This window comes from Erigeron canadensis, chromosome 5 (assembly GCF_010389155.1).
Source record: "Erigeron canadensis isolate Cc75 chromosome 5, C_canadensis_v1, whole genome shotgun sequence".
Classification (NCBI taxonomy): Eukaryota; Viridiplantae; Streptophyta; class Magnoliopsida; order Asterales; family Asteraceae; genus Erigeron; species Erigeron canadensis.
The window spans coordinates 38,359,483-38,373,542 of NC_057765.1; the positions used below are offsets into that span (position 1 = coordinate 38,359,483).

Here is a 14,060-nt window from a genome sequence, read left to right on the forward strand (position 1 = left end):
AAAAAACAAAAAAAAAATTATGCATGACAAAAAGGTGGAAAGTTGGCAACTTACCTTGCTCTTCAAATCATCCATGATGGCGATGTCACCATTTTTTCTATCCCATTGTCTGCAAAATTTAAGAACCGGTGTCATTGATCACGTCTAAATCTAAAAACCAATATAGCGCCAATAAAAGAAAACAACTGAAAATTGATACCTAAGAGGTTCAGCACGGTTTTCTTTTATTGGCGCTATATTGGTTTTTAGATTTAGACATGATCAATGACACCGGTTCTTAAATTTTGCAGACAAAGGGACAAAAAAGATGGTGACATCGCCATCATGGATGAATTGAAGAGCAAGGTAAGTTGCCAACTTTCCACCTTTTTGTCATGCATAATTTTTTTTTTGTTTTTTTATTTAAAGCCAAACAGAAAAGTTACTCTAAATTTGTATGCAGATCTCTGAAGATAACTTGTCAGGATTTATAATGGGATACCCAACCTACAGGTCACGCACAGTAAAAATGGTAAGTCTTTGTTGGATAATGAAATGGTTAACTATCTGTTAGACTTGGTAATTTATAATTTTGCTTAACGTTTTTTTAGACTTCGGTGGTGGAAAACTTTGTGGATGGCCTAGATAGGAGTTAACTTGTCAGGATTTATAATGGGATACCCAACTTACAGGTCACGCACAGTAAAAATGGTAAGTCTTTGTTGGATAATGAAATGGTTAACTATCTGTTAGACTTGGTAATTTATAATTTTGCTTAACGTTTTTTTAGACTTCGGTGGTGGAAAACTTTGTGGATGGCCTAGATAGGAGTGGTAAATTTCCAGACTTGAGTGTGTGCTACTGGAATGAGTTTGGCTCATCTAAGGTTTACTTACAAAATCTAATTGATGTTATTAAAATAATTTATTTTCTTATGTAGTATATTAATTATAACAAATTAATACTTGGTACCAGAATGTCCAACTACTGCTTGAACACTTGGGTCTAAGCCGGAATGAGTTCAAGAGGATAACTGACATGTTCGCGGCCTCGGGAATATTACAAGTATTACTTTTTCTTCTAAAGTTCACTGGATTATTAATGTTCTTTTGTACCCAATATTGTGTATGAGATTGAGTTTGATATTGAACTAATAGTTGTCTTGCGGTGCTTGGTGTGTTTTGACAGGGTTACTTAGATTTTCATAACAATCCCGGGTCAAAGCCATGGAGCGGTGTAAAGGATGACAAGGGTTGTTGAGCATGTACCTTGTAGTAGTGCCGTCTTGTTTGGGAAATGTAGCATTAACTGAATGTTACTAAAAAAGTGTATCTCATGAACTAAATGTTAGAAACCATCTTTTCTTATCCTTTTTTTTGAACAGCAGATCTTTTCTTATCCTGTATTGGCTCTTTTGGCATCCCTTGTTCTTGATAGGCAGATTTTAGTGTCAGAGTAAGCTGAATTACTTGTTTCCATTTTGTTACCAATGAGAAACAGATTTAGATAAGCAGGTAATAATTTGTTAACACAACTTATAGAGAAGTGAGATAAGTATGAAGTTACAAAACTGGTAACTATCACTACCTTTCAGCAAGTCATATATGTTGTAATAATCATTTCATCCAAACACCCCTGCTTGTAACGTAGTTTACATGTTACAAAAGTAAAGTTGATGATCTTGACTAGGGATGAGCAAAAGACCCGCAAACCCGTACCGTCTTGGAACCCGCCCTAAAACCGACCCTCCCGGAGACCAGACGGGCCGGTTCTCGGTTTGTAAGATTGATGACTCCTTCGGGCCGGGTTTGCCGGTTTGACCCGTTAGACCCGTGAACACTCCATTATTGATGGAAAATAGTTGGAGAGAAAGTAGGTTGAAGGAGGTGCTGTAATAGATATATATATATATATATATACATATCTATATGACTAAAGAAGAAGAAAATAACTTAATGAAATAAAGAAAATGATCAAACTATAATAGGTTGTGATACACTTTATTACGATAAAACCGAATATTCTAAGGGTTATACAATTTGTATCTTTATCGTTGCATATCTTCATTTTGAAAGTGTTTAATCGGATTTCATCGAGATGATGATGGTGATAATTGTAAAGAAATTCGATGTGTATATATATATATATATATATATATTTATATATGATACTTGATAGTGGGTTTTTGTATTTTGTTTTCATAGTGCTAGAAATGCAGTCAAAGTGAAAAAGACAAAAAGTGAGATGGGTGGATATTGAATGTTGGATGATTATTGATTAGACGGTGTAAAATAAGTGGATGGGATATCGGGGGTTTTCTTAATGACACCTCTTTTTGTCTATTGGCACCGCTTAGCAGAGGAAAAGGGATGAATTTTGTCCCATCTGACCTCACATTTTTTTTATCGTAATATTATCAACTTTACGTCACTTTAACCCGACATGGGGCAAATTTTTGAGCAGAAGGGGCGAAATTTACCCATCTGACCCCACACTTTTGTTGGGATTTCATTAACCAAATAACATAAAATGGGTCGAGTAACCGACCCGATTTGAAAACAATTTTAAATGACAAATCAAAGTGCGAAGCGGAAGCGTGTTAATAAACTGTTAACAACTATTAAAAACGTGTGGTATCATTTTAGGAGACATTTAATAGTTCTAACATCCCGAACCAAAATCATCATGCAATGCAATATAAGTAACTTGATAAATATAAAACTAACCTCGTTGCGGTAGACAAGATCTCTCATGATGTGGAATCCCTCCGTAAGTGCGTACACGAACAATGTCTTAACCAAGGATCTGTTAGACACATTTAAGCTTACGATCGCAACAAATGAAACTCTTACAATTCCACCTAGTGGAATTCGAACCTCTATAGCTAAAACAATTTTGGGGTTTTGCTTCTTTTGGGATGTTTTTTTCGACACACACAAAATGGAGAAATCAGATTTTCACCTTTATGTGTGTGTTAGGGATTTGTGAATGAATGATTTAATTAGGGATTTCTTAAGGTATTTATAAGGAAGTCTTCAAAATAAATTATGGGACCAAAAACCCTAAAAATCCCTAGCAAATTTCATCCTCCCACTTCTAGGATTGATATAGAACCGCCCCAAGGGGACATGTGGGTCGGACCTGACTATCATTATTTAGTTAACTAATTATTAATTAATTATGGACATAAAACTATTAATTATCCAACCCTTCTGCCGTTCTAAAAATTAATTATCCAACCCGTTAACTCATTTAATTAATAAGTTATTTATTAATCAATTAAAACTAACTTTAATCGACTACTATAAATAAAAGTTGTCATTTTATCCGTTTATCTTCAATTAACTCGCGTTAATTTATAAACGTATAACTTAGTTAAAACTATTTAATTAAATACGTAAATGATCAAATATCATTGCGTAGCTTTATGGTTAAACATTATAGATGTTCAATTGTGCATGACCCTATATGCTCAAAGATCCGAAAAAATATGGTTAGTCGGGTCTACGAAAGTTCACACAATTTCAACAACTTTTTCCATACCCCTATTACCTGTATGTCACTTTAATCCGACGGCAGAAGGGACGAAAGATATTCGCGGATTCGCCTCTTTTATCCGACAATATATCAACCCTAATAATAAGTGGAGGCTAATTTGAAAAAGATAAGAAAGACATATATGAGACCTATCGTCTTCCTCACTTCCATTACTATAACATTCCTTAAAAAAAAAACTCTCTCTATAAAATCCATTAACATACGTATGAAAGACCTTTAAGTAAAAAGTAAAGTAACTCCTAATGTCGTCTTCCACGAATTTTGGATCTCAATACCGTATTGAGTGACTGGTTAATATCATCCCTGTGTTCATTATCAATTACAGCCTCTTGGGCTTGGCGATTGAGTTTTTTTTTTTTTTAAACTGCAATAATATATTCACATTTCACACTTGTCTTTGCAAAGCACAAGCGGACCACATTTCAAAACAATACAAACAAAATTTACAAATGTTACCCAATATTAAAATTATCCTAATCATTCCAGCTAATATTCTTCCTTGTAGATCTATTTAATATCATAAAAAACCTAGACTTTTGATGTCATGAGTAATTTTCACTGGACAAGCATCAACATCGTTGAATCTTTTGTCGTTCTTTGCCTTCCAAATACACAAACACGTCGTCCACACAATGCCTTTGATGATCTTTCTTCTATCCTTCCCCACCCCGACATGTTTATGAATGTCCACTACTTCTTTAACGCCAAAAAAGAACAGAGGTGGAATACGACACCAGGAACAAATCGAGTTCCAAACAGAGGCGAAAATACAACAATGACATAAAACATGCTCAATACTTTTCTGTCCATCATTACGCAAACCACAAAGCAGGTCCCCAAAATAGCAGTTGCGAGCATTAAGAGCGACCAAAGTGGGAACACTATCAAGGACCGCTCTCCAAACAAAAATATGAGTATTTTTGAGGTCGTTTAATTAGTCATCATGTAGACCATTTGTTTTTTGGGCCATCAGACCATCCATATTGGTGATTTACAAAGATCGTCCAATTTTATATTACTAAAAGTACAGAATTGATTGCAATCCTTCACGATCCGACCTTTCTTTCGATCCGAGATTGCAGAAAAAAAGGACGCATGCATTTGTAGACGTGTCACAAATTGAATGGTAACATTTTCTTAAACTTTTTACTATTCTAATAATGTACCAATATATATATAACAAAAAGACCATTAGATTAGTTTCAACTTTTAATTACAACCTTTAGATCAAAGTTAATATATACCATTACCAAATTTATTATTGAGTAAACACAACATTAGTCCCTTAACTTTACTATATTTACATTCTCAATTATTCATTCACATTTAATAATTATAATTAAAGTAATAAATATATTTAAGTTTGGAAATAGTTATGATAGAGTTGAAACATGTACTTCGTAATTGGGAGTAAAATATAATAATTAAATAAGTTATAGTGAATGATTCTAACTAGACATATTATTATCTCACATTATATTATATTAATTTTAAACAACAGATTTTATTGTATAATTGAATTAATTTTTTTTAAATGTTAACAATGTATTGTATTAACTAAATAATTATCTTCCATAATTAATAAAGTATATATAAAGTTGGATTCAATAAATAAGTCTAAATCATTTTTAATGATGTATGTATTCTTTATTGTCTATGCCATCGAAGTTTACATTAATATATTAATTTTTCACAACTGTGTTTATTAACATATTGAATTAAGCTTTTTTTTTTTAACTTCAAACGTATATTGATATAATTGATTAATTATCTTCCAATTATTATAAAGAGTCCCTAAATTGCCATAATGGTTCGAATCGATCATTCAGGTCACAAATGAAAACATAAAATTATAACGTTATTAGAAAGTGAAAATTGATACAATACTACTCAACAAACTTTAAATTTTAAAATTTCATCATAAGTTTCTCATTACAAATACCATCTACCAATATATATGATATGGTCTTAAATTATTTTACTAAAAGAAAAGATTATTAAAGATTAAGTTTTAATTACAATCTTTATAGTAAAATTATGAGGTCATTATTTACTTTATTAGTAGTCAATCACAACATTAGTATTTTGACTTTATATGTATTGATTTGGACCAAAAAGTTTTAACAAAATTTTCATTTTTTATTTTTTTATTTAACGCATCTAAATTTGGTTTGTATTTTATTACATTTTTATTTAATTATTTCTTAACAAAGTTATATTAGTCAATTAGATAATATTTAAATCGGAGTATGATTAAACATAAGAAACATAAAATATGATCTTTATAGACAATTATGAGCCAATAACATCAAATGAGGTATCCATAGACATCTGAGTTAAATGCGTCCAGTCTTTATTACATGCAATAATCTTGTGATATTTACATAAAGACTTATGTAATAGTGAACTTTTTACTATTGGTCTTTTATAAATTACAACAAACTTTTTTATTGCTAATCAGAGAGAGGACAACTCACAAAAAAAGACATCCAACAACGCTTAAGGTTCGACTAGATACTGTATACTTTTTACCTTTCATTTTCTCTAATCCCAATGGTGATTCTAATAACCAAAAGTAGTTAAAGCAACTTAGGACATTTGTATGATCCTAAGTGCGAAGTTGTTCATCATAACCGACTTCTACAGAAGAGGAAGAAAAAAGGTTTGACTGCTGATCAGTATTAGTACCAGAGCCCATTCCTCCCAAATGCTGGTGTTATGGCCTGACCACTTGCATTCTAGTGGTTCAACCAAGTATATATTTTTAGTCACCACAGTACCAAATATTAGTTCTAGAACAAGGAAACAGCTATGTACATATGAATAGGTAACAAACGAGCTAGGTGCCCGAAAGGCCGGGATAGCAGTACCACATAGACTGCTGCCAAATGCAGATGTAAATTGACCATGCTGGACACCCAAAACCGAAAGGAGAGCTAGCAGCACCAAAAGCAGGAGCCAGTGAAGAGCTAAATGCTGGAGGCTCTAAAAGCAGGAGTACCTGAACCAGATGCTGATGAACTTGATGCACCAAGGTTGGACTGCTAGATCCAAAAACAGAAGAGCCAGAAACATCAAATGCGGAACCTGTGTTGCCAAATGATGGGGTTGACGTAGGACCAAAAGCAGGCCGCTCGTAGCCAAATAAAGGAGTGCTTGAGGATCCAAATGCTGGTGTGCTGGTAGCACCAGAAACAGGTTGACTAGAAGCTCCAAAAAGTGATGACCCAAACAAGCTGCTTCCAAAAGCAGGTTGTGATTGCAGAAATTCCAATATGACTCGTCTGCATAGTGGATCCAAAGCCACCAAATGCAGGCTTTTGCCCAAACAGAGAACTACCTGTAATTCGGAATACAGGGGACGAAATAAATTAATCATATATATAAAGTGATAAACTCATAAAAGAAAATCGAAGAGAAGGAATGATAGCATATTGTTCATACATTTGACAAAAGAAGAGACTAAAATCCAACATCAAGTAAAGAGTATGATAATATTAAAATCATAACAAATATGAAACTGGCTTGATCATAGACAACAGGTATGAACATCATGAGCCAAAGCCACTCCCAGGCATTAACTTGGAAAGACACCTAGTTAATAGAGGAAGTCTAAAAAAGTGATTGTTTCACCTGTCAGTAACCAAAACTTCATTTTATGATCTGAAGTCATTACAAGGAAGATTCTAATCTATGCTTGCCATAAGAGAAAAAGAAATTACAAAACATTACAATAAATATCACCTCTTGTAATTTATAAACCATTAAACTATAAACGCATCAGTATGACTATTAGCAATCTCAGATTTATATACAGAAGCGTCTTAACGAGCCACACATAACACTTACAACAATGGCCATATATCATTCACTAAACCATTGATATTAAAGATTAAGCCAAAATCATATGCAGTATGATGCATTGATGCTAAAGAACTTAACTCAGAGCAGTCATTAAAACTGATATCGCAGATTCTTTCCCAAAAGCTTATATATAAATATATATCACAAAAAAATTGATTATAAAGATTAAGCCAAAACCAGATATTCTTCACAAAACCTTTGATATTAAAGATTAGCCCATAGCCTGGTTACCACCAAAGGCTGGCTTGACTAAGCACCAGAGGTTGCACCTTGATGAATCTCCAAAGATAGGCAACGAACTCCCAAAAGCAGGTGTTGATGATGCACCATAAGCTGGTTAGGAACCAAGCACACCAGTAGATGTGCCACCAAAAATAGAACCTCATGTTTGTGCACCAAAAGGAGATGGACTACCAAATGGTTTTTGAACAAATGGATAGTTATTTGCATTATCGGTCTGCCAAAAAACTGATGGGGACCCGAATGGCTATTAGATGACTGCCCAAACGCTGTTGAAATCAAAAGCAATTAGATATTCAAATTACTGACAGCAAAACAAAAATTCAATATATACCGGCAAGTTCTAAGAATAAGGTATCAATCGTCAGCTATATAACACTCTTGCAACAAGTCACTGGTTTAAACTCGGAACCTTTAATAGTCATTATATGGTAAGCTAATTTCCGAATCTTTCTACAAATATATCAAATCAACATAAGTACTACTAACAGAAGATCCTTAGATAAGTAACTTACGCCCTATAAACAGGGAAATGTAGAAAAGAATACCAAATTGGAACTTGTAGGCTCGAAGTGCAAGCACAATTATCATAATCAGCTTTTGAGAGACGATAGATTATACTCTGTCTAGCTGGTAGATTAACCATTGAACTTGGACTTAATATATAGACGTGACATAACAAGTGGGGCCTTTTTAGTTGATCAATAGCCCAAAAAAAGTATTTAGTTTGGAACAAAGTAGATCTAGCTATACAAAAATGTTACCAGAAACAGAGTTTACGCTTTGCAAATGGTATATGAACTTATGAAGTTCCTAAAATGGAGGTAGGGTGGCATGCCTAAAACGGGTTACAGATTAAGCTACATAACATTCTAGATAAACATGGACACATAAAAGCAGGCATTCTCATCCAAGTGTAAGAAAGTAACTATTTACACAAGAACATGGAAAAATAAGCATCCTAAGTATATAGTCCTTGTATGCTTTTTATTTGTGACACGATCAGTTCTAAAATGTATCATTGCAAGTAAGTTCCAACAGCCGTTAATATATCCATGTGACAAAAAAAAAAAAGCAACGGTGACTCTCGGGCCATCTAATACTAACCAATACCACGGATTAATACAAAGTTTCAGTACATAATCAAATTAGACTTTTTTAATACGCCCAGAATAAGAATCAATTGGCAAGTTCATATATAATTAACCTCATAACATAAATAAACAGCCTTTCCATTCCAGCTGACCAGATGTAAAACGTCTAAAACCTATATATGATATTTAACTAGGGAATGGATGATGCACCTTTCGTATATCAGTTAAAGAAAATAAATTCACTGAATGAATCATACATATACAGAGGAAAGGCAACAAATCCATAAGCAAAAACTTACAAATTTAAATAAGTTGAGTTGGAGTTTACATGGTCATGAACATGGAAGTTGTTTTCTTTTCCTGCTAAAAAGGGTGAAAAAGATTTCTGCTTAAAAGGGTGAAAAAGAAAAAGGAAAATTGTCATTCAGTGTATGATAATAGGACAAATTCACCATCAATTTTAGCTTATCGATAAAGAAAATAATTTTTTTTTAAAGGCATCACTAAGGGGGTGTTTGGCCAGCTTACTGCTTATCGATGTTAGCTTATGCTTGTAAATAAAAATAAATATAAAAGGAAACTAACTCCCAATGCCATCTTTCAGCATTGTTAAGTATGAGGATCAAACCTTTAACTTTTATCACTAAAAGCAAGGAACTCTAACCATTGATCCACTGCTGGTTTTGTAAATAAAAATAAATTATCGCTTAAGTTACATACTTTTTTATGTGTTCCGATCGACTTATTTTGTTTATAGAGCTTTTGAAAAGAATCCCTTCATTATTGCAATAAGTTAATTTATAGTTAGATATTCAAAAATAAGATTTTTTACGCTAACTTTCGAGTAATGTTTACTTAAGAAATAGTATGCTAACTTAACTTTTGAGTATTGTTTACTTTTCTTTTTTTAAAGGTAAAGTTTATTCAGAAGCCCAAAGAAGTGGGCAAACATATACAAGCATTCACATTATATTGAATTTATACCAATCTTCTCAACTAATTGTGCGATTTTTAGTTCTATTCTTATACCACAAAAAACTCGATGCCTTGATATTGTTTATAATTCTTCCAACATTGACGTTGATTGCCGAAAACTTGTAATCATTCCTAGTCTTCCATAGAATCCAACATGAAACCATGATAACGCCTTTTAACACAAATTTAGCCTTCTTACCTAAACCTACAAATTTGTGCATCTCCATGACATCTTTGAAGGAAAAAATAACAAAGGCTCTCACTTTGCACCATTTGCTAATGTAATTCTACACTTTCATTGACATCTCGCAAGACCCAAACATATGGTCAACAGATTCTGGTTCAAGATTACATAGCCCACATTGCACGTTCCCAAAGTGACACCCTTGTTCTTGTAAGGCTAAAAGCATGGGTATCCGATCCATCGCCGCTCGCCACATAAAGATATTGCATTTTATGGAACCCATTTGGGCCATTTGATCACATATCTACTACTATAATCCTTGTCTCCCTTAAGAAATTCTTTAACCTTCTTAAGAAATAGTTTTCCTAACATATATGAAACCGATCCATAAAAGTAATTTTTAGGAAAATAAAAAATATTATAAGCAACTTAAGATTGTTTACTTAAGAAATAGTTTTCCTAACATATGAATACGAAACCGATCCATAAAAGTAACTTTTAGGAGAATCTTAATATATTATAAGCAACTTAGCTAAGTGACATGTTAAAAAATTTCGGATCAAAACAAGTTCCTAAAAATTAAAATGGAGGTAGGGTGGCATGCCTAAAACGGGTTACGGATTAAGCTACATAACATTCTAGATAAACATGGACATATAAAAGCAGACATTCTCATCCTAGGTGTAAGAAGAGTAACTATTTGCCTTCACACATTCTCCATCTTCAAAAACATCAACACAAGCACATAAAAAAAAATAAAAAATTAAAAAAATCCTACGCATATAGTCCTATACTTTTTATTTGTGACACGATCATTTCTAAGATATATAATTGCAAGTAAGTTCCAACAGCTGTTAACATATCCATATGACAAACAAACAAGGCATTTACATTAAACTTAAGGGCGTGTTTGGTTCATGGAATGTTTTTAGATGAAATGGAATCTATTGAAGGAATTGTAATCTGATTGAATGGAATTTGATGAAATGTTTTTCATTTTTTGAAGATTTAAGGGAGAGACAGAATGAGATTCCTTCCCCCATCTACATGGAATGAAGATTCCATCAAATGAGGGAATGTTGACATTCCAACGGAATGATATTACTTCATCATTGAGCAACCAAACGCACTAAGGAATGAAATTCAATTCCAATTCCATCAAATTCCATCAGAATCTGCGAACCAAACGCGAACTTATAGTTGCCACTTAAGAGTGCAAAACACTTTTAGCCATTTTATGGTTGATGATATTAGATTTATGTATCATCAGTCATCCATGTTTTTGCTACTAACAACCATCGTGTTGCTTCTTCAAGGCCCTTATGTGCATTACACGTGAAGATATTTTGGTTTTTTTACATCTAAAATCTCAACATCATATACAATATACATACACCATCATATATTCATATCTCCAATAATAAAGCTTCAATTTTCTTAGCGAAGAAAACAAATCTTTACAAAAAAAAGTTTAGTAGCATTTCTTTTTTTCTTTTCTTTTATTTTTCTTGGAACTTGAAACCATGAAACAACGGACCCATTCCTATATTGTTTTTTTCTTTTTTTTTTTCTTTTCTTTTTAGCATTTTTGATTGGGTTTGTTTTTGTTTTTGTTTTTTTAATTTTGGAATTTTATTAAATAGGTATAACTGTACAAGTATAATATTGCAAATGCATATATAGTTGTGTTTTTATGGTTGTACATGTTTAAGTTTTGAGCTCCTCATTGACTTACAACATCAACTAAAAATATTTGTAAACGTGCCCAGAACACTAAAATATGTTCAATAAATCTTGTTACTGAATTCAGGTACTTGACGTTTGTAATTCTTTTTTAGAGGCTACTGTATTTTGTTTTGATTTAGTATTCATTTATTTTGCATTTAATTTTTATGAGTAGACAAAAAATAGATTGAAAATGAGAATAAAATATGATGTTATTATAAGTGATAAACCGACAAAAACGTATATAATTATAAATGTGGATGGTTTTAGTGTGAGGATGGAAAAATAAAAGGATCATGTTAATTAGTCTATTGGTTAGCGGCATCTCAGATTTTCAGGTTTTACGTTCGATCTTAAGGAATAACAAGTCATGAGGTTTTTTCCTCCGAATACTTGTAACGGCCCATGGTCAACATCTCGTTGTCTAGGTACGTGCAAGGCTTCACTATTATACGGCGGAGTTTCCCTGATGTCATATAACAACTGAATGTTCAGAAAAAAAACATAAAATTAAACAGAAGGGTTAAATAATCTACTTCAATATAAATATTCTATATGGACAATAAAGTCTAAGCTCTCAACCTTCGATACGAAGGTGTTTTAAAGACAAAAAAGAAAACCATTCTACTATTTTAAAGAAATTTTAGAGCATTTTTTAGAATAAATAAGGTAGTTGTAAGCATAATGATGTTCAAAGTTTGATTTTGGTTGGTTTAGATGTATATAAAAACGGATAAACCTAATAGATAATATTTGATATTCAGTACAAAGAAATATGAATATATAAATTCTTATATTTATATATATATAAAAAAAATCCATCAGCAATTAACATTAAATCTTATTTATGGCATTCGGGAAATCAAGTCTTATCAATGTGATGTAATATATTTATACAACTGTATCTATATCTATACTATATTAATAGCCTTATATATAAAGTTATATGAGGAAAATAAAATATCTTTAATTGCACTATCAATCATTTATCTTTTAAAATATCTCTATTTATCATTTACATCGATACCAACCCCACTCGACGCCGCCTCCACCATCAACAGTCCACTCCCACCATCAAACCGTCACCTCCACAAATACCGCCGCAGTACGCAGGTACCATGCTAGTTTATTTTTATTTTTTTTGAACATTTATACAATTGTATTACTTTTACCAAATCAAAGGAGTCGTGACATAGTTGTTTAGTCGAAATAAAAATGTCTACTCTCGTATAATTGTGACATTATTGTTTACAAGTCAGTTGATTTATTGTGGTGTAAAGTATTGTTGGTATTACCTCATATAAACTTTGGGTCTTACCATAAGTTTTGACCATGTAGCCATATAAAAAAAGGGGATCGATCGATGCTAAAATTTACTTGATTTTTATAAGACCTTAAGGGTGTCTTAGGTTGTGCAATATTAAAGTGTTTTATAGAAGAAAACAAATAGTTTTAAAAGGATGCTTGAATAATAAAAAAACAAGTTCAAATATGACATTTTCTATGAAAATAGAAGACTCGGGTAACTACATTTTAAAAAGCCCATTTTTATACTTTTCCAACTAATGGTTTATTTTTTCCCGATTGACTCTATTCCCAACTGAAAGTCTTGTAAAGCAGACTTGATCACACAACCCATACAATCATACATGTATTTTTTTAACTGCCTTCTGAGCCACCTGATACTCAAATGTTTTTATTATAGCCCTCATGAAGGAATTATATAAAAAGATTACGTCTTCAAACGGTAAATCAATGAAATATGGTTCACAAAAGTTGTATACTATTCCATCTTCTCTCAACAGCTCAAAATTATAAATCCATAACTTTGCTATCCCAACTCTCCTAATCATCTTGATTGGAAATTTATCTTGAAGCTCCAAGCTCAAAATTATAAATCCATAGCCTTATCACATTACGTGGATCAATCTTCTTATCCACTTTTGATAGGCTCGTTCTTCCAAGTATGGCATGGTCAAGGCTGCTTTGTTTTTTTACAAAGAGGGAACAACTTTCACAAAATAGAAATTGAATTTCATTGAAGCATTTTAACAAACAAGTGGTGTGCAAACTCTTAAGAACACAGAAATCAAAGCTTAAATGTAATTTTAATGATCTCAATTAAAATAACCTACTGAATTATCATGGATACATACAGAATCACTTTCACATAGTATTTGCAATCTAAAGACCAAAGATTAAACTTCAATGAAGTTGTTATTTTCATTATTTTTGTTGAGATTTTCGTGTCAGAGAAAAGAAACAAAATAAAATAAAGAGATACAAACTTGTTTAGCTGCGAACCGGTGAGAGATCTAAATTTTAAACCCGGTCCGGTTCATTGTGTAATAAATCCTCACAAAAATGAAAAATCAAACTCTGAGCCAAATTTCGAACCTGGGAGGACGGATACAAAAAGCGCGTATTTTATGATAAACATG

At 32.4% G+C, this 14,060-nt stretch overlaps 2 protein-coding genes across 4 annotated transcripts; one reads left to right on the forward strand and one right to left on the reverse strand.

Moving 5' to 3' along the window:
* Positions 1 to 209: 209 nt before the first annotated feature.
* Positions 210 to 1,365, forward strand: LOC122600546 (putative pre-16S rRNA nuclease). Of its 2 annotated transcripts, XM_043773278.1 has the most exons (5): positions 210 to 345; positions 443 to 511; positions 770 to 865; positions 955 to 1,044; positions 1,168 to 1,365. In XM_043773278.1, the coding sequence occupies exons 1-5, from the start codon at positions 265 to 267 to the stop codon at positions 1,237 to 1,239; spliced, it is 408 nt and encodes a 135-aa protein (XP_043629213.1). In that variant the 5' UTR covers positions 210 to 264; the 3' UTR covers positions 1,240 to 1,365. The 2 variants fall into 2 exon arrangements, 1 of the variants encoding a protein (XP_043629213.1); XR_006324064.1 differs by having other exon boundaries at positions 210 to 492; positions 672 to 865.
* Positions 1,366 to 6,075: 4,710 nt separating this feature from the next.
* On the reverse strand, positions 6,076 to 9,155 carry LOC122600990 (nuclear pore complex protein NUP98A-like). Of its 2 annotated transcripts, none has more exons than XM_043773768.1 (3): positions 9,035 to 9,155; positions 7,671 to 7,910; positions 6,076 to 6,877 (listed from the first exon to the last, which is right to left on the reverse strand). In XM_043773768.1, the coding sequence occupies exons 2-3, from the start codon at positions 7,785 to 7,787 to the stop codon at positions 6,377 to 6,379; spliced, it is 618 nt and encodes a 205-aa protein (XP_043629703.1). In that variant the 5' UTR covers positions 7,788 to 7,910; positions 9,035 to 9,155; the 3' UTR covers positions 6,076 to 6,376. The 2 variants fall into 2 exon arrangements, with proteins under 2 accessions (XP_043629703.1, XP_043629704.1); XM_043773769.1 differs by having other exon boundaries at positions 9,064 to 9,148.
* Positions 9,156 to 14,060: the final 4,905 nt, after the last annotated feature.